This window comes from Acanthochromis polyacanthus, chromosome 7, assembly GCF_021347895.1.
Source record: "Acanthochromis polyacanthus isolate Apoly-LR-REF ecotype Palm Island chromosome 7, KAUST_Apoly_ChrSc, whole genome shotgun sequence".
NCBI lineage: Eukaryota > Metazoa > Chordata > Actinopteri > Pomacentridae > Acanthochromis > Acanthochromis polyacanthus.
In genome coordinates, this window is record NC_067119.1 from 5647868 (window position 1) to 5673962 (window position 26095).

Sequence of the window (26095 nt, forward strand, 5' to 3'; positions counted from 1 at the left end):
CAATTAACTGGATGAATAAACTGTCAGTGTTTCTACACTGTGGTGTTTTCAGTGAAGTACAAAATCTGAGTAGTTCTTCGATCCTTAACCTTCAGTAAATGCGGATCAGTTTTCTTTAATCATTCTTTAAACTTTTTCTACTCATTAATGCTTACTGTTATGCACCAAAAGTGGTATGTGACGACAAACTCTTTTTAAATTCTGAGGCAGCAGCACCACCTGGTGGAAGAACTGTGTCATCTTGGCTTTGAACTTTGAAACATACATTGGAAGTCCAAAACAAAAAGTCACACACTTTAAGATTTCATTGGACTCATCCGCCAATCGCCGTGACATCGTTTCAATAAGTTTCTGCAGTGTCACAGCATTTATTTCTGTCCAGAGATGCAATAATTTTCTTCCAAGATCTTATATTGATGATGGAAGAGTCGGACCGCTGTGAAAAGTCTTCTCCAGAACATCCCAAAGATCCTCATTGGGGCTGAGGTCTGGACTCTGTGGAGGTCAATCCATCTCATGCTCCCTGATCCACTCATTCTCAATGTGAGCCCCATGAATCCTGACATCGTCATCTTGGAACATGTCCATGTCATCAGGGAAGGAAAACTCCACTGATGTAAAGACCTGGTCATTCAGTATATTCAGGCATCAGCTGACCTCATTCTTTAGGAACATAACGTTGCTGAACCTGACCAACCCCAGATCATAACTCTAACCCCCACAGGCTGGTAGACACTAGACATGATGAGTTCATCACTTCATCTTGTTCTTGCACTTTCGTGACTTTTGCACTCCTCTGTTTTTTGTTTCTAAGAGCCCTGTAATGTTAAATTTCTCCTTTGTGAGATTAATAAAGTCTATCTTATCTTATCTGCCTCTCTTCTTACCCTGATGCCCCCAACACTTTGGAACAGGGTAAATCTGGGCTAATCAGACCACATGACCTTCTTCCATTGCTCCAGAGTCCAATATTCATTGAAGCCTTTTTTTCTAACTAGTCTCATTGATTCGAGGTCTTTTAGAGCTACAGCTGTTTAGTTCCAATCCTTTGAGTGCCCTTTGCATTGTACGATCAGCTAAGAGTTTGTTCCTTGAAGATAATGGTTCTCCACTGTCCTTCAGGTTTTAATAATTGGATGGTTCTTCACCTGATGTTTCAGAAATCTCCTTAGTTGTTTTCTTTGCTTGATGCAGGCCAATAATCTGACCCTTCTGAGACAGATTCACGTCTTTTCCATGACCACAGGACATGTCTTCCAACATGGTTAATCGTCACTAATCGTCAGTAATCATCCAATGGAAGGCTCTTACCTATTAGTTAAATCCACGTGGCCACTTTTTTTTTTTTTTGGACAGACAGCATAGAACACATAAGAGAGTAATGAATCTGACCTGCACACTCTTACTTTACAATTACCAATCTGCACCTCCTGAAATTGTCCAAGCTTGTAAAGATAGAGGGAGGGGATTTTAAATAAAAAAGACATTTGATTAAAGCAGTAAATCAATTCCCTCTGATGGAGATTAGCTTGTTGGTTGAACATAATTTCATCAGATTGATGCAAAGTGTTGCAAATCTCTATAGTATCGACAGTTCATACCCAGCAAAACGCATAAAACAATCTTTTTGGCTGTGTGAAGTTCAGCCCAAGTTCATTCAAATAAACTCAAACTGGATTCATTTTTAAATCAAAGCAATAATTTCAGTTTAAATACTGAGCCTATGAAGCTGATGCAACAATAGTCTGTCAATTCAGCCCATCAAAATAATGTTTTCTACTTAAAATGTTTACTTAAAACAGTAAAAAAAAATTTAAATCTTGCAACCATTTTTTCAGTTGAGTGGTGTAAATAAGGTCCTTGAATTGCTGTTAAAGTGTGTAGAAGCATGATTTTAAAGGACAAAAGACACAGGAGCCTCGTGAGTTTGTGATCACATGAGCACTTTGTTATTTAACATCCATAGTAGTTTGATAATGTCGTACGTACACATCATATAGCCGGACACAGAGAGAAGAGCAGTGTCACTGATGCCGAAGGTATTTACAGGCAGGAGGCAGCCGGCAGAGAGAAAGCACAGAGAAAACAGACCAGAGAGAAGGAAAAAAGGAACAAACCATCCTTCTTTCTTCCTCTCGTTGATGCCTCTTCTACTTTTAATGCAAATTTCAGCGAGTCTAATTAAAAGTGAGTCCGTCTTTGCCTCTGACCCCCTGAGCCTCTCTGGTTTTAATCTACTACGATGTGTTTTTGAATTCAAACCAACAGCAAACTGCCTCTGAAACTCCGTATTCTAGTCAGCAGGTTGTTAGCGGTGAAACTGAAGCTTATACTTGCTTTCCGTAGTTAACGTAAAATGCATTAATGACATTCATACATATAGCTCTATGGCAGAAACTGAACCGTTGCATGATTTAAATATATTTACACTCCGATGAGCGGTCGAAATTAAACGTTAAAAATCATAAAAACTGTACAATAATGCAACAAAAAGAGAAACAAAAATAATGGTAAAATTATATCCTATGTAAGATTCTCAAAAAATACACAAGCATTCATTTATTTATTAAATGTACATAGACTTTACCACCTTATAATGTGTAATATTTGGACTGGCCATGTGAACACAGTCTATCCAGGTTTACTGGATACAGCCGTCGTTTGTTTTTTGTTCTTTATCGTCTCTTTTTGAACCTAAGGCCACATTTTTTACACCTGGGCGCGACAGGCAGCGGCGTCTGTAAAGCCGCCGGCACGAAATGCGTCGGCGGTTTCACTTTAAGCATCACAAAAATATCACCATAGATCTCTATTTCTTCACAATACTTTCCTCCGAAGCATCTGTGCAGACGCCAATCTGGGGAAAATGACACATCGTAGCATATAGAAAATATACTGTAAAATCAGGACAGCTATTATCTCACTAGCTGGGCGTCTGCCTCTTTTTCCTTCAAGCGCTTTAAGGCATAGAAGAGATTTTTTTTACCCCTTTTTAAATTCAAAACATGGAACTAATTAGTTTTGAAGAATTTCCCCACAGGCCTCCCTGTTTCCTGTCCATTTAGATGCTGCCTTCGGTTAATCAAACAGGTCAATAAATAAATAAACCTCCTATTAAGTCATATATGCATTTACAGAATGTACCAACTCGCTCGATCGTGTTTGTCCTCAAAAGCCGTCCTCTTGGATTTGAGTTTGAGCACATGTGAAACAGGAAAGAGATTTTTGTGAGGTTACATGCAATCAAACAAGGTCAACTCAAGACTTTAAATAAAGATGGATTAACCTTCTGTGACGTCACCTCGACTCCTTTTAACTCCAAGCTAACATAAAAATTAGTCAAGATGTGGGGCTATGCAAACACTGACGTAATTGTGCAGAACTTTAAGTCTTAATACAACTAAAACAGGTGAGATATTTAAACATTTCCCACCTCTAAAGTTCTCATGAAAGGGGAAATTATCTCTACAGATCAAAATCATTTGTTGTTCCAGACTGTAAAGATGTTTACTTCTGCTGTAAAGTTGGACGTTTTAACATGGAGGTCTATGGAGATTGACTCCAGCCTCTGGTGGACATTTAAGGAAGTGCAGTTTTTGACACTCCTATGTTGGCTTCAGTTTTCAGGTGCTTGTGTCAACCATAGTTTTATACAATTTATATAAGATGGATGTTGTTTCCGGGTTTGAAAAGCAAAGCCAAAACAGAAGTGCTATAAACCTGCATCCCATCTAACAGCCAGCAGAGGGCGACTCTTCTAGCTGCAAAAAGAAATCCAATTTTACAGAAGTTGTTGAGAAAATTAACCTACTTCTCACTTGATTTACTCTCTTAGTGGACATTTTCCTGATATGTTTCTGGTCTCAACTACTTGTTTCAAGTCTCCTTCAATACAGCATGGTGTTTATTTTGTAAATTATTGACGAATTTGGAGGAAAACAGACGATGAACTAGCGTAGGTTTTAGGTGGTGGCTACTTTGACTGATGATGGTAGGTATCCAAAGGGTCTACAAGTCGCAGCATTGGACACTTTATGACTGTACAACTAGGCAGCGTTACAATAGATGACAGTTTAGACAGGTTTTCTCCAACAGGAAACCAATACTCCGACAACTGCACAATCACTGGTTGCACCTGATTGGACGAACGCTTGACTTACAGCATTTCAAACTGGACCAACATGTTGGCCTGTTTGGAAACTTTAGCCTGTTGTTGTTAAGAAATAAGGTGTGCAGATACTTAATTTATACTCATTTTAAGCCAACAGTGGTTACTTTAAAAGTCGTTTTGGAGTTTCTAAAGGCAGAGAGTCACACCAGATGCTTCTGAATAGCATAAAATAGTCCTCAATTTTATGCAGATGAGGAGCATCCAACATAATGCTCTATCTCTTGAAACTCAACACAAGAATGCATTGCAGGGCTTTTTACATCGACAGTGGATAGAAAGTGTAGAAATGGTGGACCTTGTGGACTCGTAAAATGACAGGTCACCAACATATGGTACTGTGCAGTCCTTAAAAAAAAGAAAAGACAGTGAAAGCCAAACCTAAAACCAATGAGTGACGTCACAGTGGCTCTATCCATCTTTTCTAATCAGTCTGTGGTCGATACATCCATTCAATCATTCAATCATTCAATCGTCTCCAAGAAAACAGGCTTTGATGAACAGTGACAAATAAAAACCCATTATTTTTTGTTTTCTTTTCACTTTAAATGGTTAAAAAGCCTTTAAAACAAACTCCAGTGTGACATTCTACTCTCAAATTCTCTGTTACTAGAGTGGATCAGAAAGTTCATTTTTTTGCTTTTAGATCACCCACCTTACATCCTAAAAACCAAAAAAAGAGCAAAGATTCACCGGCCTCTACTTGAATGAATTCAGCACTAAGTAAGCAACGGGACAGCAGACCAGGCTGAGGACAGAAACTGAGCGCTGCGTTCAGGTGTGGCACAGCGAGGTGAACGTACAGACAGAACAGCAAAGGTTTGCAGTATATCATAGAGCGAAGATTACCGTCTCCTCTGGTTTGTTGACAGCAGAGATGGACGATCTAAAGACTGGACGGTCACAGAGTGAAGCGAGTCGGACGCAGAGAAACAAGTTGGAGCCTTTGGGTTTGTTTCTGGTCTTTTGGTTTCTGGATGTATGCATGCATACTTTGTCTGGTCTTGAAGCAGATGTGAGTTCGTGGTTGAGCCTGCATGCTTCCCTCGTACGCATCTGTACATCTTCTGCATTTTTTTCTACAAAGTTTGTCAAGAATCCGTCCCAAAGTACAGCCCAAAACAGTAACTAAGTGACAGGGATGGCCTTCCGTCTCCAGAGCGTCGTCTTGTGGATTGTTTCCTCAGCACTGCTCCAGTCCGGTGGCGTCCTGGCTGTCGTCCATGCCGCTGAGGGTGACGTAGATGATGGGAACCAAACCCTGGGTGGAGCCCAGAGAACACAGCAGCCAATCGGGATCGGCTTTGCTCAGAACTCGCAGGATGTCGCCCTTGTTGAAGCTCAGCTGGCCGGGCTCGGTGGCTATGTGGTGGCACAACGCTCGGACTTCACTGAGGAAAATGGCAGAGAAAGAAAATGAGTCTGCAGCTGTTCACATAATAGATTATCTATGAGGATAAATGATGGAGAAACAAGAACATCACAGGCCTTTAGTGAAGAAATAATGCTTTTTATCATCCTTGCTGTGTAAAAATCATGTTCTTGAAAGGTTCATCACCTTAACAATTTTACTACAGAAAGTCTGGAAGCATGTAAATGTTTTAATTGCTGCATGGAAAATCGTTTAATGTCAGTTTGTGGAAAGGACATTTGTAAAACATTCAATAAAATAAGGGACATTTATCAACCCTCTGAACCACAAAACCCACCGGGGGTACAAGATATCCAACCAGACACTGTATAAACAGGAAAGAATCATCAGATTTATAACTTTCTGATGGTCCCTGAACTATTCTTATGTGGTTCTGTTAGGAAAAACTAAATCCAAGCATAAACCCAATTTTTATTCTACGGAAAAAAATCGCCCAAAATAAACAGTTAACGCTGAACTAATTCTGTAAAAAAGAAAAAACTCCACAGCGCAATTGAAAAGCCATGAATGAATCAAATGTGACCAACAATCACATGACAGAAATTCTGATACTTTATAGGCTGAACTGCAGGCAGTGTAGACACAAAGATTAGATTTCTGATTCATGTAACGTTATCTTCATTGAAAAAAACAGTTTTTCTTTCAAAAATGAGGACATTTCCAAGTGACCCAAACTTTTGAACGACAGTATAAATGTTTTTGCTGTTTGAGCTGTTAGAAAATCTCTCGATTTAAGAGACTTTTGGTAAAAAATAATGTCTACAATACGTTAAATATATGACACATATAAATCAGTAGATCAGTTTTCTTCATATCTTGAGAATTAAACAGATACATGTATGTTCAGTGTATTTCTCTGGTGTGTAGTATTTCCTTACCACGTCGACTGCTGTCTGGCTCCACTCGGGCGGTTGGACGCTGTTGAAGCTGTGGTTTGGGAGTGACTTGGTGAGGCAGGATTTTCTGTCTTCTTTCCACTTCCTCCTCCAAGAGTCTGAGCCACGAGGCCAAGAACAGATCTGTCCAAACCGAGCCAGCCTGACGGAGGCCTGAGAAAAGAAAACACGGGAACTTTAAAGATTAGCCTGATAAGCAGCAGCTCTGCCCTTCTTAATATTGTCAGATTTCTCATTTAATCTCACTGGTTCCTGCTGAAGAAGATATTTTTTTAAGCTCCTAAAGCAGCTGATCACTGGAAAAACATGATTTCCAGCTGCAGATGAAGACGCTCCAGTAACCTGGAGGAAGGTGTGTGACCTGGTCCAATAATGTGGTTCATTAGTGTGTTTCCATAGAAATGGATTTAAAAGCAAACACTGAAAATATTGCAAAAAAGAAAATGTAAATTAGGCTTGGTTCTATTCAGTTCTTTGGAGCAAATAAACCAGACTGTACTTTGTGGTCAGGAGGTGGCGCTATAAGTTACATCACACATGGATGTAATAAACAGTAATACAGAAGAAGAAAAAAGCTAAAAATGTGTTTTTTTTTCCCCTTATTTTTGCTTTTTCCAGTGGCATTTGGTTATGCAATGCTGTATAATAAGTTATGAAAACAAATATTGGGACAACAGTGGCAATTTGGCACACAGGAACAAGACTTGCTGAACAATGTTTACCTAAAAGAACTCGGTTGGTTGTGGTCTTTTGATGGGCTTTTCTGACACTAAAGAAAATAATAAATAAAACAAGTTTTTCTGAAATTTTCTGTTACTTTTTTCTGATGCAATACCTTCAAAATCTGTTGTGGAAACACAGCTATTGATGGGTTTTTTCCGGTTGACAACAATGGACCTCACAAAGGCATAAGACTTGACAAACAACATTATTTTAGCAGAATATTTTACTGCAAGACACTGAATAAAATAGCAAAAACAAACAGTGAGAATATTTCAAAAACTGTTTCTTATATTGCAGCTTCCTGTAACTTTTTTCTACTGCAAGACTTAAAATTTGTATGAAAACACAGATACTGATGAGCTGTTAGTGAATCTTTGTTGGTTTTGGTCTTTAGATGAGCTTTGTGGATGCAGAAATATTAAATGCAAACAGACAGCGAGCATACTGTCTGACAGTTTTCAGAATTTTACAGTTTCTAGAAACCTTTTCTTCTGTAATACTTCAACATTTGTCATTTATCATGGCTACTGACGAACAATGGAGCTCTAAGCCACACAGGAATAAGACTTTACAAACAGTATTTATCAGTAGAGTCTTTGCTGGTTTGAGTCATTCAGAAACATCAAATACAAACAGACTTTTCTCACCTGGTCTTCTGGGTTTTCGCCTTCTGTTCAGCTCCCTCTGCTCTCAAAGGAGAACCGAGGCTGGAGCCGAAGAGCCTCCCCCAGCGCAGACTCTGTCCCCGCGAGGGGCTCTCCTCCTGGGCTGCAGCTTGAGCTCCGGTCCCTGGAGCCTCCGGAGGATCCGAGTCTTTCTCCTGCGTGAGGACCGACTCTGGGGGCTTCCCATCCACGAAGGCCTCCCTCTGGATCCGGCCGAGTCGCTGCTGGAGCTTTTCCTGATCTCCCCCTCCTGGCTGGACTCCGCTCCCTCCACCACGCCCTCTCTGGTGGGCGGCGGTTGCCCCTGCCGCCTCTCTGAAGACTTCTTCCTCTTCTCGGCCTTGACGAACTTGGAGCCCTCGGTGGATTGGTCGATGTAGACCTGGGAGGACTGCATGAGCTGGTACCACCACCCGGCCTGCCTGTCCTGCCGCTGCCGCTCGTCGTCCGCGGTAACTCCCTTCCTCCTGTCCTGTAGATCCTCACTTTCTGCGCTGCTCTCCTGCCCGACTCCTTTCACCCTCTGCCCCTCCATCCCTCTCTCCCTCCACAGATCAGCAAACCCTACTTCCATCCCCGTCGCTCTGCTACCAGGATCATCCGTCATGCTCTCAGTCGTCGCTCCGTCTTTCTTCAACCTCGTTTTCGCTCCTCCGTCTCTTCTCCCGGCCACCTCCATCCTCGGCCACGTCCCCTCCCTCCTCAGCCCCGTCCTCTCCTTCCTGGCCTCGGCGCCGGAGTCTCGGACCATCTCGCTGACGGTGGCGCTCCAGCCCCTCATGAGCTGGAAGGTGGAGCGGCTCGAGTGCTCGGCGCTCTGGCCGGCGGAGCACAGCTGCTCTTTGCGACGGAGCTGCTCCTGGCCTTTCTGGAGGAGGTGGGGCTCGAACAGCAGGTCCAGGTCGAAGGGGAGCAGCGACAGCGGCTGCAGCAGGAGGAGAAGCTCTTCAAAAAGAGGCTGGCAGGCCCCCTGAGAGAGGGGAAGGAAACCCCACGGGCTGTAGTGTGCTGCTATGATATCTGAGAAGAGTTACAGAAGAAGCAAATAATCAGATGTGACAACTATCTTGATATTTGAGACGTAAAGTGTACGATAAATGTCCATTTACCAGTTTTACCTTCATGTGTGTAAAGGTGGTTGAACCAGAATTCCAAAGACTTCAGGCTGAAATAGAAGAAAAATCTATTTTATTAAACCACAACAAGGAAAAAGCTCAAACAATTCAATTGCATTTATTTCAATGTAGTTTTATTTATATCACACAAACAGCATGTCATCCAGAGGCACTCGATATAACAAAGTGAAAATTATAGAGAGAAAAGCAACAAAACCAAAGATTCCCGTGGATTTGTTCTGAGCAGCTTGGAAACAGCATGAAGAAAAAAAAATCTCCTGCAGCAGAGATTTATTTTTATTTTTTACAGTCAAACTGAGTCTATCGTTTGATACGGTTTTAAAGAAAGACTTCATAAGCCACATTAGCTTCCTAAACTCTCCAAAAACATCACATGACATACATTTTTATTCCTAAAGGACAAACAGTTCATCACCACAATGCAGAGCTCTTTGATTTTAGGTCTAAAAGGTTGATTTTGTTTATAGTTTTATGTGATTTTTTTTCAAAAGAAAGTATGAAAGAGCCCATATTATGCAAATGTATATGTTTACAATTTCATTTTTACTAATTTTGGGCTCCACTAGAGCATGTTGACATGCTTTAATGTTCAATGACAGGTTATTTTTCTTACACTGTACATCGCTACGAGTTTGAAAACCTTTTATTAGACGCACATAACGGCTCCAACACACTGAAGGAAAGGGAAACGTCCAAAAAGGAACAATATGGGCTCTTTAAGTTGCAGTTTCAGTAATTGTTTGTCATTTCAGCTCACTCTAACAGCACTATAGAGCTGCTTATACACAGCCTTTACATTCTGCAGTGGCCAGCAGGTGGCAGTAACATATCAAGTTATGCTATGATGCACCAGCAAAAAGAAGAAATGAGGGGACTGCAAGCTAGTAACCACCAACACAAACAATGCAGCACTTAAAGTACTTTAAAAAGTACTTTGCAAATGTTTTATGGTGAAAAAAAAAATGCAATATGGCTGTTAGACCTGAAGATGATAAACAATGCATTGTAGAAACAATAATCACCTTAACATGCACTGACCTGATATTTAGCTACCAGTGCAAATCCCCTGTTGAAAATCTTACTCATTATTACAATATATTCCCTAATAAGACTCTTCAATAACTGTCTTCTACCTTCTGTAAGATTCTGACCTCCGGGTTTGTAATAATCTGGAAAGAGTGATGAAGAAAAGCGACTCACTTGAGCAAACCGAAGATGAAGGCGTTCAGTCTCATGCTGTGGCTGGTGAGCTCCGAGTACTGGCTCACCTTAGAGAACAAGCTGTGGAGGACACGAGTGGACGGACCTGAAAGGAGACCACAATAAGGCAGGTTCACACGTCATGTGGATTTTGATACTGTGCATGTTAGAATGTACCCCAAAGTTCTTTTAAATTAAAACAAATACAGTCATCTGCTGTTCTTCTAGCAATTTTCCAATTTATTATTAAATGTAATGAAACAATTGGCAGCTTTATGATGTATGCCTCACCAATAAACTTTCATTTTATGGTGAATTTTTAAAGAATAGGCTCGATAGAACGCATCTTTCTGCTGTAAAGGTTTCATAAATTCAATGCGCCACTGCTTCAGCACCTCATACTGGAGAGAAAGAACGATATTTGAATCAGTTTTGTGAACCACTATATGTGGCCTTTAGATATTTGCACACTAACAACAAATTACCGTAGAGAATCAATAATAACGTTGATCCTTATTGCTGCTGATTTTTTCTAAGTGTGAAGCTCTGGAAGATAAAGTCAACGAAGGACCCCCTGTATAAAGTGTCTGTAGCTGCAGGTGGGTGGGTGATGTGTAGAGCTGTGATGTGTCAACCTCTGACAAATAACTCCTAATGAGAGCGCCGTGTTCTCACCCAGCTGTGTGGACGCCTCCACCAGGCTCCAGGGCTGACAGCGTCTCTGTCCGATGATCAGGTCCAGGACGTAGGCCTTCAGTCCGTCCTGCAGAACCTCACGCAGCGCCGGGCAAAGATACTTGAGGATGAGGTGGCCCACGTTGGGACTGACCCAGCTGTTCCCCAGTTTAGCCTGGAGGGATTGGGTAGAAAGCAGGACCTTATTCCACGACTGCATTTGTCTGCACAGCTGAACGCAGCATTTATTTACTTGTGTGCAAATCAAGGAGGAGAAAGTAAATAGTCTGTTTGTTCAATCAATAGATGGCGATGGGCTGTATTCGCCTTCCTTTGTGTTCTCTGGATTAAACCGCAGCTTGTATTATAATTGTCTCATCAGCTCTGTGCAAATAAACACGTCATGTGTGTTCAGTTTAGTGAGTGATGAGCTGCGGTCAGGAGAGGTGTGCATCGACAACATCAGCCCGTCACAAACAGCTGTGAACTGAACAAGAAAAAAACAGTCTGATGGCTCCATCTGTCTGTGAAACTGACGAAATTCACCAACTGGCACCTTTAGTTTAGTTTTTTCTTCTGTGTACTGTAGCGGTGTAATACGGTTTATTCAGAGAACAGGATATAAGGTGCAATCAAAAAGTTCTGAGATTAAGCCTACATCATATCCAGTTTAAACGTGACTGCTATCCTGGTGCAGCGATGCTCTGCTCCCAGCGCTTCTGCAACACTTTTGACTGCCAGTGTAAATGCTGAAGAAACCAACAACGATCCTGTTTCTTCTCCTGATGGAAGCCGCAGACCCGCCTCTGATTCTCCACATGAAGGTTTAAATCTCAACTGCTGATTGACACAGAATGGGATGTTTCCTCTCTGCTCCATGTTAAGATCCACGGTGAAACATGCATCTGCTAGCGACTACAAATGACCGTTACAGCATCAGAACTTTTCAATCACACCTCATAGCTTCTAAATCTTACCATGTGAGCCGGAATCATCCAACAGAACCAGCATTTCTTTTCTATTCATGAAGAAGGAGCAGTTAGTGGCAGTGTTTGTGAATCAGAAGCACCAAAATGTCCTCCTACCTTCACGTCCGGGTCTCTGCTGGTGCCAAAGTGAGCCACGATCAGATCCACCGCTGTGTTCACGGCTTTAACCAAACCTGACAGCGTGAAGGGAGCAAACAGAAAGAGGCTGTTAATGAACCTTTTAAGTCTCTTTTTGTTTGTATTTGCAGGATCCTACTAAATCCTCAGTCTGACCAGTGAGTATCCAGTTCAGTATGTGTCAAATTAACACAACAAAGCCACAAAAATCTTTAGAAAAAAACCAAGATTTAACATGTGGTTGTTGCTGTAGGAAAGTAAGAAGTATTAAAGTACACGTTTTACTTTTCCTTTATGTTTTTTGTGCTCCACATCTGCATTAATTTCATATTCGTGCGATGAAATCAAACCGTTCAAAGCTCAAGACAAAATGAACGGATGCTGAAATCTCGTTGGTAAATTACAAAGGCGACAACGCAACTCCTGCTGAACCAGAAGAACTTTTGCCCTGCTAGATGTTTCTTGGCATCGTGTGGATAAATAACAGATTTCTGGGACAGAGTTTAAGTGAGACAAAGGTGGAAAAGGCTTAATAAATCTGGCTTTAGTTGTAGAATGAGTTAGCAGTGTGGATTTTGGTCCGTAAAGGCGAGTAAACCTGGACGATCCACCTGAAGCCGGATGATGTGTTTCCTCATTAAAACAGGATTCAAACAGGACTCCCTTTCAGACGTCTAGTTGTTGTTTATACATCTACATACACACGTGGATAAAATTGTTGGTACCCCTCAGTTAAAGAAGGAAAAACCCACAATTCTCACTGAAATCACTTGAAACTCACAAAAGTAACAATAAATAAAAATTTATTGAAAATTAAATAATCAAAAACAGCCATCACTTTTGAATTGTTGATTAACATAATTATTTAAAAAACAAACTAATGAAACAGGCCTGGACAAAAATGATGGTACCTCTATAAAAGATTGAAAACTATTTGACCAGAGTGACATGATTAACTCAGGTGTGTCATTTAATTGACATCACAGGTGTTTCCAAACTCATAATCAGTCAGTCTGCCTATTTAAAGGGAGACAAGTAGTCACCCTGCTGTTTGGTGAAAAGGTGTGTACCACACTGAACATGGACAACAGAAAGCGAAGGAGAGAATTGTCCCAGGACATCGGAAAAAAAATGATAGACAAACATCTTAAAGGTAAAGGCTATAAGACCATCTCTAAACAGCTTGAAGTTCCTGTGACAACAGTGGCTCATATTATTCAGAAGTTCAAGACCCACGGGACAGTAGCCAACCTCCCTGGACGTGGCCGCAAGAGGAAAATTGATGACAAATTGAAGAGACGGATCGTTGGAATTGTATCCAAAGAGCCCAGAGCAACCTCCAAAGAAATTAAAGGTGAACTCCAAGGCCAAGGTACATCAGTGTCAGATCGCACCATTCGTCGTTGTTTGAGCCAAAGTGGACTTCATGGGAGACGACCAAGGAGGACACCACTGCTGAAAAAAACTCATAAAAAAGCCAGACTGGAATTTGCAAAAATGCATGTTGACAAGCCACAAAGCTTCTGGGAGAATGTCCTTTGGACAGATGAGACCAAACTGGAGCTTTTTGGTAAGGCACATCAACTCTATGTTCATAGACTCAAAAACCAAGCATATGAAGAAAAGAACACTGTCCCTACGGTGAAACATGGAGGAGGCTCAGTAATGTTTTGGGGCTGCTTTGCTGCATCTGGCACAGGGTGTCTTGAAAGTGTGCAAGGTAAGATGAAATCTGAAGACTATCAAGGCATTCTGGAGAGAAATGTGCTGCCTAGTGTCAGAAAGCTTGGTCTCAGTCGCAGGTCATGGGTCTTCCAACAGGACAACCATCCAAAACACACAGCCAAAAACACCCAAGAATGGCTGAGAGAAAAGTGTTGGACTATTCTAAAGTGGCCTTCTATGAGCCCAGATCTGAATCACATTGAACATATGTGGAAGGAGCTGAAACATGCCATTTGGAGAAGACACCCATCAAACCTGAGACAACTGGAGCTGTTTGCTCATGAGGAGTGGGCCAAAATACCTGTTGACAGCTGCAGAACGCTCATTGACAAATACAGAAATCGTTTAATTGCAGTGATTGCCTCAAAAGGTTGTGCAACAAAATATTAAGTTATGGGTACCATCATTTTTGTCCAGCCCTATTTCATTAGTTTGTTTTTTTTAAATAATTATGTTAATCAACAATTCAAAAGTGATGGCTGATTTTGATTATTTAATTTTCAATAAATTTTTATTTATTGTTACTTTTGTGAGTTTCAAGTGATTTCAGTTAGAATTGTGGGTTTTTCCTTCTTTAACTGAGGGGTACCAACAATTTTGTCCACGTGTGTATTCCACACAATGCCTACAGAGTTTGACAAATGATGAAACGTCCATCATTCAGACCCTAGCGGACCCTCACACACTCATCACCGGCCTTATAAACACCTGCTGCTGCATTCAGAGGCCTTGGGTGACTCAGTGAGAGGCTCTTCGTTCGAGGACTCTTCTCTTTAGTGCTATGATCTGAAAATGTGAGCGTCAAAACAGCAAAGCCACATTTTTATCCGATTCCGTCCGCAATGCAGCGGGACGTACCGGAAATTCTTAGTCACTCAGTTTTTGTGGCTCCCTGTAGTAACCAATAAAACCTTACAAAAATAAATGCAGCACGTCACTCTGCTGCAGGTTTGTTTGTATTTTAGAATAAAGACAAATAAATTTACAGTTTGTAGAGATCTAGAGAGCGAGCCAGATGTGGAGAGAGTAACGTACAGCATGACAAAGAGAGAAAAGGAAACAATAAAGCTGAAATGTTTAGAAAGACCAAGGATCAACATATATGACATTTTTCCAAGTGTCTACAGGTGTTAGAAATACTGAAATATTATTGATTGTTATTAATATTCAAAAAATAGATTTCTTTTTTATTTCTTCCCCTCTTTCTTTGACTTTTCTTTCTTTCTTTCGTTGATGATTTATTTCGGTATTTGTCTCTTTATTTTTTTTCTTTCCTTATTCCTTCTTTCTTTCATTTTTTTCTCTTTCTTTGACTCTTATTTATTTTTTCTTTGATTTCTTTCTTTCTTTCATTTATTCATTTTTCTTTCTCTCTTTATTTTCTTTCTTTCTTTGACTCTTTTCTTTATTTTTCTTTCTTTCATTTCTTTGTTGATTTCTTTCTTTCATTTATTCATTCTTTATTCCCCTACTTTCTTTCTTTCTTTCCTCTATTCCCTCATTCCATTTTCTTTTTTTTCCATTTTTCTTTCATTCTTTGACTCTTTTTTCTTTCATTCTTTCATTTTTTTGATTTCTTTCTTTATTTTCCTCTTTTTCTCTTTCTTTCCTTTATTGCTTTTTTCCACTTCTTTATTTCTTTCCCTCTTTCTTTGTAGGTTTCTTTCTCGCTTCATAAATTAAAATTGTATTCTGCACAAGTCCATTTAATATCTTCCCTTAAATAAAAATACTGAGTGAAAATGGCCCCTCTACAGACAATAGATATTTATTTTTTTGGATTCTTTTGTTTTAATCAAAGCTTCACATTGTTCCTAAAGACTAAAATGTTGTTGAAAAGAGTTTCTTTTAAAAGATTTTGACAAAATGTCCCGTTTCTAGGTTTAACAGTTGAAATATGACATTTCTTTACAGTTTCTGTCTGCGATAAATGATGTAATTTCTGTAATTTCTTTAAAAATAACAGCTTTTAAAACCTGCCTGTGAGTTTAGGGATTCAGAGGGTTAAAGTCTGATTAATTCTGCTCATAACTAGAGGTTTATGTTTGCTCTGAGTGATGGAGCTGGCTCTGGATTTCTACATCTGAAACCATAAAGTGAAGCTCTGACGGCTCGATACCGTTGTCTAGCGTTCAGCTATTAAACATTCAGAGACGTCCCGCTGACTCAGCCTCACCTCTCTTCTGCGTCAGGTCGATGGAGATCTGCGACTGTGAGGAAGAGCAGGAGGAAGAGGAGGTGGAGGCGTCTGGGGAGAGGCAGAACTCCTCTGGAGGTTTCTCCGTCAGTGAGAAATAATCTGGCAGGAAGTCGCTGTAGCTCTGCTGCAGCTTCGCCGACTGACCGACTGCAGAGACAGAAACAGACGAGATGAGGAACATGAGAAGCCTTCAGGAATGTTTAGACGGACAGAAAAAAACACCTCCAACGTGTGGTCCTTCTTCTGTGACCTTAAACCGACATGGAGCTGACATTTACTGTCAGACTGCAACAGGACAGGAGTTTGTAAGAAAGGTCTGTCTGTGTTTGGTCTGTTTAGTAGACGTCAAGAAGACGTCCTATTCATCAGTTTACTACGAACGGCTTTCTGTTGGTGCTTTTCTACTTTTCTTTCTATGTTGATTTCTTCTTTCTTTCTTGCCCTCTTGCTTTTATATTTCTGCTTTGCCTCTTTCTTTCTTTCTCTTTCCATTTTTCTCCTTCTTTGATGATTTCTTTTACAGTTCTTTCTTTGACTCTTTCTTTCTATTTTTCAAATTTCTTTCCCCTTTTCTTTGTTGATTTCTTTCTTTTCTTTTTTCCTTTCTTTGTTTGATTTCTCAACATCTCTCTGTATTTTTATTTCTTTCTCTCTTTTTATTGATTTCCTTCTCTTCCTCTTTCTTTGCATTTTACTTCTTTCATTCTTTCTTTCTTGATTTTTGTCTTTATTTCTTTCTTTCTGTCTTTATGTTGATTTCCTTCTTTTATTCTTTCTTTCATTATTTCTTTAATATTTCTTTCTTTCTTTCTTTGCATTTTACTTCTTTCCCTTTATTTCATTCTTTTTCTTTTTTCTTGACTTTTCTCTATTTCTTTCTTTCTGTCTTTATATTGATTTCTTTCTTTCTTTCTTTTATTCTTGCTTTCATTGTTTCCTTTTTTCTTTCTTTCTTCCCTTTTTTATCTTTCTTTCATTATTTCTTTCCTTTACTCTTTCTTACCTTCTTTCTCTTGCAGAAGTCCATTAAAAATCTTGCCTTAAACAAAAATACTAAAAAGAAAACTATTTTTTAAAAACTATGAACAGCAATCTTTAAACCTTTGCGCTGTATTTCTATTTAGATTCAGTATTCTGAAATGTACAGAAAAGTAAAGAAATTAACATTCAGTAAACTAAAATGATCTAATTTCTTTCATGTTCGCTTAGGCAGTTAACACTGAGCGACCGTTTGAAGCTGCTTTCCACTTTACCCATTCCATCTGCGTTAAAAAACACCACATTTAGTGGATCATGATCGTCTCTGAGCGTTTCACAGCAACTAAATGAGTGTAATCTCCTTTCTAAAAGGAGGAAAACGGACACGACTGTCAAGAAAACAAGAATGTAAAGTATTCAAACTCAGCGATAACATGTTTCGTTTACAGAACAAACAGTGTAAGTCCAGAGATATTGACTATTTAAGTCCACGTTGACTTTGGAAGAAGAAGAAAAAAAACTTTAACCCCTTTAAAAAAAAGTATTTCTAAGTCAGTGATGAGCACCATTGAGGCGTCCCAGCGAGTGGCCAGAGTGGGTCGAAGGGAAATCGAACACATTGCGCCGGGTCGGTCTGGGTCCCCCGCCCCTCCTGGCCTCCGATCCACCAGAGGAGTGGCCCCCAGACGCCCTCTCCACACCCAGAGGGTTTCGACGCCGGTACTCCCTCCATTTGAGAGCCTGAGGAGAGAGGTGGTGCGCTGTGGGGAGGGGAGGTGTTAGGAGAGCGATGGTCGGTGGGTTTAGAGGAAGAAAGGTGGAAGAGAAACCAGGGAGAGGAGGAATGAGAGGGCGAAGAAGGGACGACGGGAGAGGATGTGAGTTCATGCATGAAGGAAGGAGGGAAGAGAAAACAGGAAGAATGAACAGGAGCTTCTTCATAAGAGAGCATAGAAAAGATTTACTAAACTACCGGCAGAAACATGCAGTTTGACGTTCATTTTAACCTAAAGCACCTTTCAGACACGAGATACGCAACATTTCTGCTTCATTATTCTGTTAAAGTGAAGCATCCTGTCCTTCACTTTTCTGTTCATGGTTCTCATGGTTTCATGGAGTACGATTTCTGTCAAGATTAGACCGCATTAACCTGGCAATAGCCAGATTAATAATTGTGTAGTGCTTGATAGTACTCCACAATATCAATCTGGGACCGCTCTATGTAAATCCGTTCGGAGGAAAGAGGCACGGATTGGACAATGCAACAGTATGTCCCGCCTCTGACAGGTTTGTTTTTAGCCAATCGCGGGATCTTCACAACGAGCGGAGCCAATTGGTAGATTAAACTCTTACCAAAACCCGTAGGTAAAAAAGCACAAACATGTTTACCGTCCAGAAATGAGCAAAGCGCCTCTCGTTGTTCTTCCTTCAAAGAAGCGATAGGAGATTCAGCTAAAACTGACTTAATAGCAGCATCTACACGATCGTTGTCCTCCGTTGCCATGTTTGTTTTGATCTACTGGCGCTTGGTGTCGTCTTCACACCCGGATATCCCGCCCCACACATCAATACTGCTGCGTGATTGGCCCGAACCAACTTGGTGCTGTACGAAAAGTGAAGGCGGGAGCGGTGCAAGATGGTTTCTTGAGAGATTTGTGAACTCACAAATATCGCGAGAAATCAACTTGCTGGCAAGGTTAAGACCGCATATCAATGCACTATTAACTAAATGACTGCTTTACTGACGGTAAAACGCAAACGTCCTGCTGGCTGTGATGGCGTCCGGTCTTGTCTCCATGTCAGGCACACATGATTACAAGCAATTCATTAAGTTGTGCTAAAATGGGTGTAATTTTCTCTCTTTGGAGACGCTCATATGGCTCATAATCTCAGCAGAAATAACCCTAAACAGGTGTTAGCAACAAACCAAACCTGAGCTTCTGTTACTTTTATTATTGGTGATTCTCATTAATCTAACCTGGTGTGTCGTCATCACAGTGAAGCTTTACTTTTATGGACAACTTCTGTTTTTAATAGATGTGAAGTTTTAGAGGACAGTGAATGAAAACTGTTCGGTGATTTAGGAATCAAACTGTGTTTTGTACCTCTGTTATGTTTTCACTCAATATTGGTGCAGAAATCTGGAGTTTTTTTCTTTTTTTTTCGTTCAAATACGTCCATTTAAACTTCTGTTCCTATTATTTTTTATGGCCTTAACTTTTCTAGGGTTTGCTTTAGTTGGTCCTTATTTGTTTTGCAACACTTGCTTTTATTTTTAGTGTTTGTTCCTTTCATTAAAATTGATTATATGACACCGTTTACTTTAAAGCACTAAAACAACAAATTCCCTCTATGTGACAACCACACGGTAATAAAAACTTGTGCTGTGTTGGAGGAGATATTAGGCCTGATCTGGTAAAACTGCAACTTTTACAGATTTAGACATGGCGCTGACATGTTCAGATGGCATCAGATTACCAGAGGACTGCATGTCTGAAAGGGCTTATCATGAAGAGGCTGTAAAAAAAAGTAAAGTACAGCAATGAAGAAAAATAAAACAGGAAAGATGGCCACAGCCACCAAGTTCTAAGAAAGGTGTGGTATATCTCATGTGGAACCAGCAAATCCAGCTGTTAAAGTACACTGGAGCTTAGATATCCAAGTCATTAGCCCTCCTGTTGTCTTCATTTATGACCACTAAAAAGTATTGTTTCCTCGTCTGAAAAAAATCCAAAAATTTAGGAAAAAAAATTCCCCAAATTTCTGAAAATTTGCAAAACTTTTAGGAAGAAAATTCCAATAATTCCTTAAAAGTTTCCCTTACAAATTTTATTGAAATAATCCCCCAAATTTGATAAGAAAATTCTTGTAAATATTTTTAAAAATGAGTAAAAATCTTCCAAAAAGTCCTAAAAATATCTAAAGTGATGACATATATATCAGTAAAACTTCTAATATTTTCTTTAAGAACATTCTCAAAAAAAAATCCAACCAAAATCCAGCAAAATTCACTGGATTTTGGTTGATTTTTTTGTGAATATTCTTAAGAAACATTTTTAACATTTCTTTTTTTTCCACTAAAAAATGTTCAAAAATTTCCCCAAAATGTTGAAAATGTGGACATCAGAAGTTTCACTGTGAAAACACATTGTTTTCCCACATTTTCAAACTTTAAAACGGGGCGATTTGACCCAAAGCGGACGACATGAGGGGGGAAAAAACCTTTTGATGTGTAACAACGAGAGCGACGTAGAAACAAAAACTGATGCATTTTCTTAAAAAGCAGCAGCGTTTTCTGGTGAGAACACACCAGCTTTCTTGCTAACCTACCATTATGACTCCTGGCTCCAGGACCTTTGCTTCCCTCTGCATGTTTTCCAGAGTCCACGCAGCCCAGTGGGCTCAGTGTGTCGCTGTGGAGTGACGGTAAACTGGACAGAGATCCTCGGTGGAAACAGTGTCCCTGAACCGCCGGCAGCATCGGCGGCACCGCCCCTCTCTTTGCCCCCAGGGAGGAAGGTGGAGGAGTCAGGGGCAACGGCGCCGACCCGCCTCCCTGCTTCACTGTGGGTGGGGTGTGCAGGGGTCCGAGTCCTGCAGAGAGGGGGCAGGAGAGGCTGTGGGTGGGCTGAGGACTGGGGCTGCAGGTGGAGCAGGTCCCAGAGCTGGGGGCCCCTTGGAGCCGGACCGGGGAGTAGCTGCCGAGAGGCGACGGCCGGACCGAGCCGGGAGGAGGAGCCGCCGTGCTGAGGGAGCCCTGGAATCTGTTTCCAGCTCCGTCCTCACCGTCCTCCCCGACCGGACCTCCAGAGCCGGAGCCGGAACCCGAGCTGGAGCGAGTCTGCATCCCAGAGACGTAGCCGGTCAGCAGGGGCAGCAGGGGCTTGGGCTGGGGGGGCTTGGAGGAGAACTGGTGGTGGAAGGTGAAGGGCTGGATGGGCAGCGTGGTGGGTCGCTGGTCCTTAGAGTAGCGGACCACCGCCGGGCGGCTGTCTGAGGACGTGGAGAGACCACCTGGATGAGAGGAAAAACAGAAAACACAACTGGTTAGTTCTTGTTTGGTTCATTTACTGCGTTCAAACATTTAAAGACCCCATATTACGCACCTTTACAGCTTTATGATCTTATTTTTGGCGTCTACTAGAACACAGGACCATTCAAAAGTTTGGGGTCACTTAGAAATGTTCTCATTTTTGAAAGAAAAGCAGTTTTTTTTTCGATGAAGATAACATTAAATGAATGATAAATCCAGTCTAGACATTGTTAATGTGGTAAATGACTGTTCTAGCTGGAAATGTTTAATGGAATATCTCCATAGGGGTACGGAGGAACATTTCCAGCAACCATCACTCCTGTGTTCTAATGCTACATTGTGTTAGCTAATGGTGTTGAAAGGCTCACTGATGATTAGAAAACCGTTGTGCAGTTATGTTAGAACATGGATAAAAGTGTGAGTTTACATGGAAAACATGGAATTGTCTGGATGACCTTAAACTTTTGACCGGTAGTGTACGTTTATATGCTGTAACATTCAAAAGCACAACATTTCTCTTTCTCTCTGTCTAAGCTGCTCAATTGTAGCTCCTGTTTCTGTCCCTCCTTAAAAGCCCAGTCTGCTCTGATTGGTCTGACAAAACCAACGCAATTTGGGTTTAGCTTGTTGTATTAGACCAGACCACTTTTACAGAGGTGTAGTCGGTTTGCAATGGTCTGACTCCAGCTCATTATCATTCTAATACAGTGGAAGAAAAACACGCTGAAGCTTGAAAACAATCATCAAAAGTGGAGCTAAGACCAGGATGCAGTGATGGTGCCCAAGCGACACAGTGAAAGAGAAAAATTCTGCATGCAGGGAAGTAAAGACTGTTATTAAAACAGCAAATTAACCAAAAAGAGCCAAACAGATTTCCTTACAACGATCACAATCGTCTTAAGCCCGGGATGCAGTGATGGTGCAGCAGCAAAACAGTGATAGGGGAAAGCTTTGAATGGAGTTATTAAAATGGCAAATTCATCTTCAAGAACCAAGCAGGCCTGTCTTATTGATTTAAGTCATCTACAAAACTTGCCATTTTTGGTGTGTAGTTTGTTGCTCAGATATTTTTGCTGTCCTTTCTCATGCAAAACAGAGAGTATATAGTATGTATATAGTAGGTATGTTTACATGTATACCTGAACTCTGCAAAACTATTTGAAAAACTTCTTGACCTCACCAGAAAAAGTTACAAGAGAAAGACTGTTCTTGCACATTTTTCCCACATAGTCTTCTTTAGTTGTTGTGGACGATGATTTAAGGCTTTATAGTTCACAGCTATGCCTCAAAACGGGAGCTATGTCATTTGAAGTTCCCTCAGACATAAATTGAGTCAGACTACTTTATTTTAGGCTTTAGCTATTTTCATTTTTAATCAACCTGGTGATTGTTTCTTCATTAATATTTCAGTGCATGTGGAAATATTCCAAGATTGTGGTCATAGTTTCCCCTAAAAATCCAAGTTACCTTCATAAAATTGGCCATTCTGTCACTACAACAGTCCAAAACATACCTTCTTGAAGACACGCTCACATTTCAGAAGCCAAAACCAGCAGCTAAACAGTTAAATCATCACAGTCGGCTTTCTTCAGATCAGCACATTGATTAATCTGCTAATTGCCTCGGCACTAAACTGCATGAAGGTTAGACTTGGAGCAGAGAGACAGACAGAAAACTGCCCAGTCACAAAGCCCAGCAGCTCTTATCACAGACCACCATATAACCGTCAGAGAAGCTCCTGTGACAGGCCCACGTGCACACAAACACACGAGGAAAACACAAAGACACTCACATGGACTAGGGCAGAAGACACTGCAGTCAGGAGGGAACACCGGTGGAGGAGGAGAAGCCTTTTTTCTGCACTGATTCACTATCTGTGTGTGTTTTTCTGTGGTTGTGTCCCAGTGCACCGTATGACTGACAGCAGCCGGTGTGACGTCAGCGCCGTTGCGCAAGCTGTTTGTCATCGTGGAGCCCGGCCCCGCCGAGCCGCGCCTCCACGGCCACCGGGGGGCGTCGTGGAGCTGCTGAATGAGACCCCACACACAGCAGGAGGAGAAGCTGCCACCCACCAGGGGCATGCAGGGGAAGAAACACTCCCAGGATCTGCTCCGTCATCCCTCGTCTTTCATCAGCTGCCGTCTCCTCTTTCACACATGAATCCATTAGCTTTCCTCCTGCAGCTCCGTGTGAAGCATCGTTTGCAAAAGCGAGCTGCTTTCCCAGAGGCTTTCAAAGAGGCCTGTACTGTACGATGAATAATATATACCCCAAGAAGCTGCACGGCCGCTCATTAGAGTCATCACAGTGAGAAACTGAACACGCATCTGCGTGGGGATGACCTATTTTCTCTAAAATCTCTATCAATTTTCCCTCTCGCCTGCTAAATTATCCCTGCGTCCTTGGTCAAGATCGAGGGGATTAAAGACCTAAAATGCAACCCGTTCTTTGGGGTGTTGCTCAAAAGCTCAAATTACTACTTTGATGTGTGTTCAGTAAACAGGGTGGGGAAGAGATCTTTTGTTCTCGACTCTAAACCGCTAGACTGAGGACTAAAAACCTGCACACCCAGAAGCAGCATCAGTTATATGATCAAACACTTCTTTACTACATTTTTGTGCTTTTTTGTTCATTTTGTATGAAGCTGATATGATGTTTTAACCCTCGGAACCTCGAAATCCACCGCTGGATTCAAAAAGCATGTTATCTTTTTCATAAAAATGCCAAAATTACACGTTTTATCACAGCCAGAAACTATAAAAACAGAAAAAATCTGCCAATTTTCATTTTTATAACAGTATATAAGTCACTAATCTACAAAATGCAGTTCCTTCAAGATAATTTATCAAATCTAAGCTTAAAATCATATTTCGACACAAATTTACTTTATCCTGCATGTGTCACTGAACGAAAATATTATCTTTTGTTTAAAAAAATTACAATATTACATCATTTATAAGAGCAAGAAACTTTCTAATATTCAACTTTCTAATTTTTTATGATCTAATCACGTGTGATGTACAGTCCTTTTGGGAAAATTAACCAAAACTAGGCCTAAAATCCTGTTATTTCAGCAAATTTACTATATTCTGAGTGTTATATAAAAAAAATCAACAAAAATAAACTGATCGTATTAATTAGATTCTGTTAAAAAATAAATATTCTGCAGTTCTTGATGCAGCTGTGAAGTTATGAGTGACTCACCTGTGACCAACAGTGAAATACCAAAAATTCAGTCACTTTTGGGATGAATTGCAAGCAGTGTTTATCAATAGCAGAAAGGAGCCAAGTATGGAAAATCCTTGATATTTCAGAAAGTGTTACATTTAAACATTCGCCAGAAATAGACCATTTTTACGAAGCAGATTCTGTAAAAACCTAAAAATTCTGCACTCCTTGATGCAGCTGTGAAGTCATGACTGACTCGCCTGTGACTAACAGTCAAATGACAAAAATCCGGTCACTTTTTGGCTCAACTGCAGGCTGCACTGACCCAGAACAGATAAAATATGAGTATGGAAAACTCCTGATATTTCAGCAAATGGGCCGTTTAAACATTCGCCAAAAAAGAATCCATTTGTACTAATTAGATTCTGTCAAAAACAAAATATTCTGCCCTCCTTAGTGCAAACATCAAGAGATTAGTAACTCAGCTGAGACCAACAGTCAAGTGACAAAAATTCAGTCACTTTTTGGATGAACTGCAGGTTGTGTTTACACAAAGCAGAGAGGAGACAAGTACGAAAATAAAATAAAATACAAGCAGTAAAATATCTGCAGTAGGTAGAGGCACCGTTTTATGCTCCAGTATTGGTAACACTTGTGGGCAACTGTTAAAATGCTGAACATCTTGAATTAGGTTTTTTTTTTTCTATTTTTGCAAAATAATAGTCAAGAAAATTGTACTTTTCTTTTTAATGTTTTATGCAATGTATGGCATTATTTCTGTGTCAAACTGCACAAAAGAAAAATGCAGTGACTTCTACTTCTAGTCATGGTCGAGCTGTTTCCATAGAGATGCGGGATTTTATACTGCAGAGAAAAAATTATGTTTTTATTATTTTATATTGTGGTTAAAATGAGCCCACAGTGAGCAAAAATATGACAGGTAATAAACATTTAGAAATCCCTCAGGGTTCACAAGGTTAACGAAGCAGCAACAGGCGAATACAGATTGCTCCTAAAATTTAATTTTCAACATTAAAAGTGTTTTGACCTCGATTTGGGAGTTTTAATACGATCATAAACTTATAAAGCAACACCTGCTCTCTGTTGTAGGTGTAAATAAAAAGCTGTATTATATAAATAACAAGCCTAAACCTGAAGGGAGCAGCTTGTTCGTTAGTGTAAACGTCATTATCGGAGGATCATCGGGGGGGATCTATAATCAACGGATGTAGTTTAAATGCTCCAGAGCTGACTTTAGGGGGACAGCCGGGGCTTCCTGGGACGTTCCTCTCCTGGTTCCCTTCACCATCCCTGGACTTTTTCCAGAGGAATTCCAGGCATGTGAGTCTGTGCGAGTGTGTTTGTGTAACCAGAAACACCGCAAGCAGCTGAGACCAGGCTGACCTTGTTTCTGCTCCCACTGTTTCGTAATAAATTCTTTTTCAGATAAATGATCCGACACCCAGTTAGATTTTATGACGAGTTAAAGGCCTCAGTGTCTGGAAACCTCAATGAAGGATCTCAGTAAGATTTAGCAGCTAAAATGCTCTTTTTTTTTTTACCTAAACTATCACATTTATTTGAACAGTTTTAAAAATGTATTATCATATTTTGGTTATTTTCTCCACATTTACAGCTCTTTCAACCTTTTCTCGCTACTTAATTTTTAAAAAAAATCTGATTTACTGATGACTTATGTGAACTATTTAAGTTGCAATCATTATCTTGACGGGTTGAGTTGACATAATATTGTTAGCAATTGCATTTGTAATTGCATTTAATGAAACCGGTTTAATATTTTAATTTTTATTCATCAAACAGTTCCCTAAATGTCCATTTTAAGAGGCTAGTTTCTCTGTTTCCTTTCAGTCAGAGTGAAAACAAATAATTATCCACATAAAAATAAGTTTATTTTGAAAAGCTGCAGGGTTAGAATTTCAAATCTCCTCCTTTATATTAACAAATCTGGAGGCTTTAATGATGAATTAAT

The 26095-nt window shown here is 40.4% G+C and overlaps 1 protein-coding gene across 1 annotated transcript in view; it reads right to left on the reverse strand.

Moving 5' to 3' along the window:
• Window positions 1–1926: 1926 nt before the first annotated feature.
• Window positions 1927–26095, reverse strand: part of rusc2 (RUN and SH3 domain containing 2) — a 58056-nt gene continuing 33887 nt past the window's right edge. The window contains 11 exon segments of the mRNA XM_051950395.1: window positions 1927–5559; window positions 6479–6649; window positions 7867–8065; window positions 8068–8904; window positions 9003–9049; window positions 10221–10326; window positions 10896–11070; window positions 11981–12057; window positions 15903–16073; window positions 17471–17665; window positions 20235–20918. Of these exon segments, the coding sequence (XP_051806355.1) occupies window positions 5352–5559; window positions 6479–6649; window positions 7867–8065; window positions 8068–8904; window positions 9003–9049; window positions 10221–10326; window positions 10896–11070; window positions 11981–12057; window positions 15903–16073; window positions 17471–17665; window positions 20235–20918 (2870 nt within the window). The 3' untranslated portion in view covers window positions 1927–5351.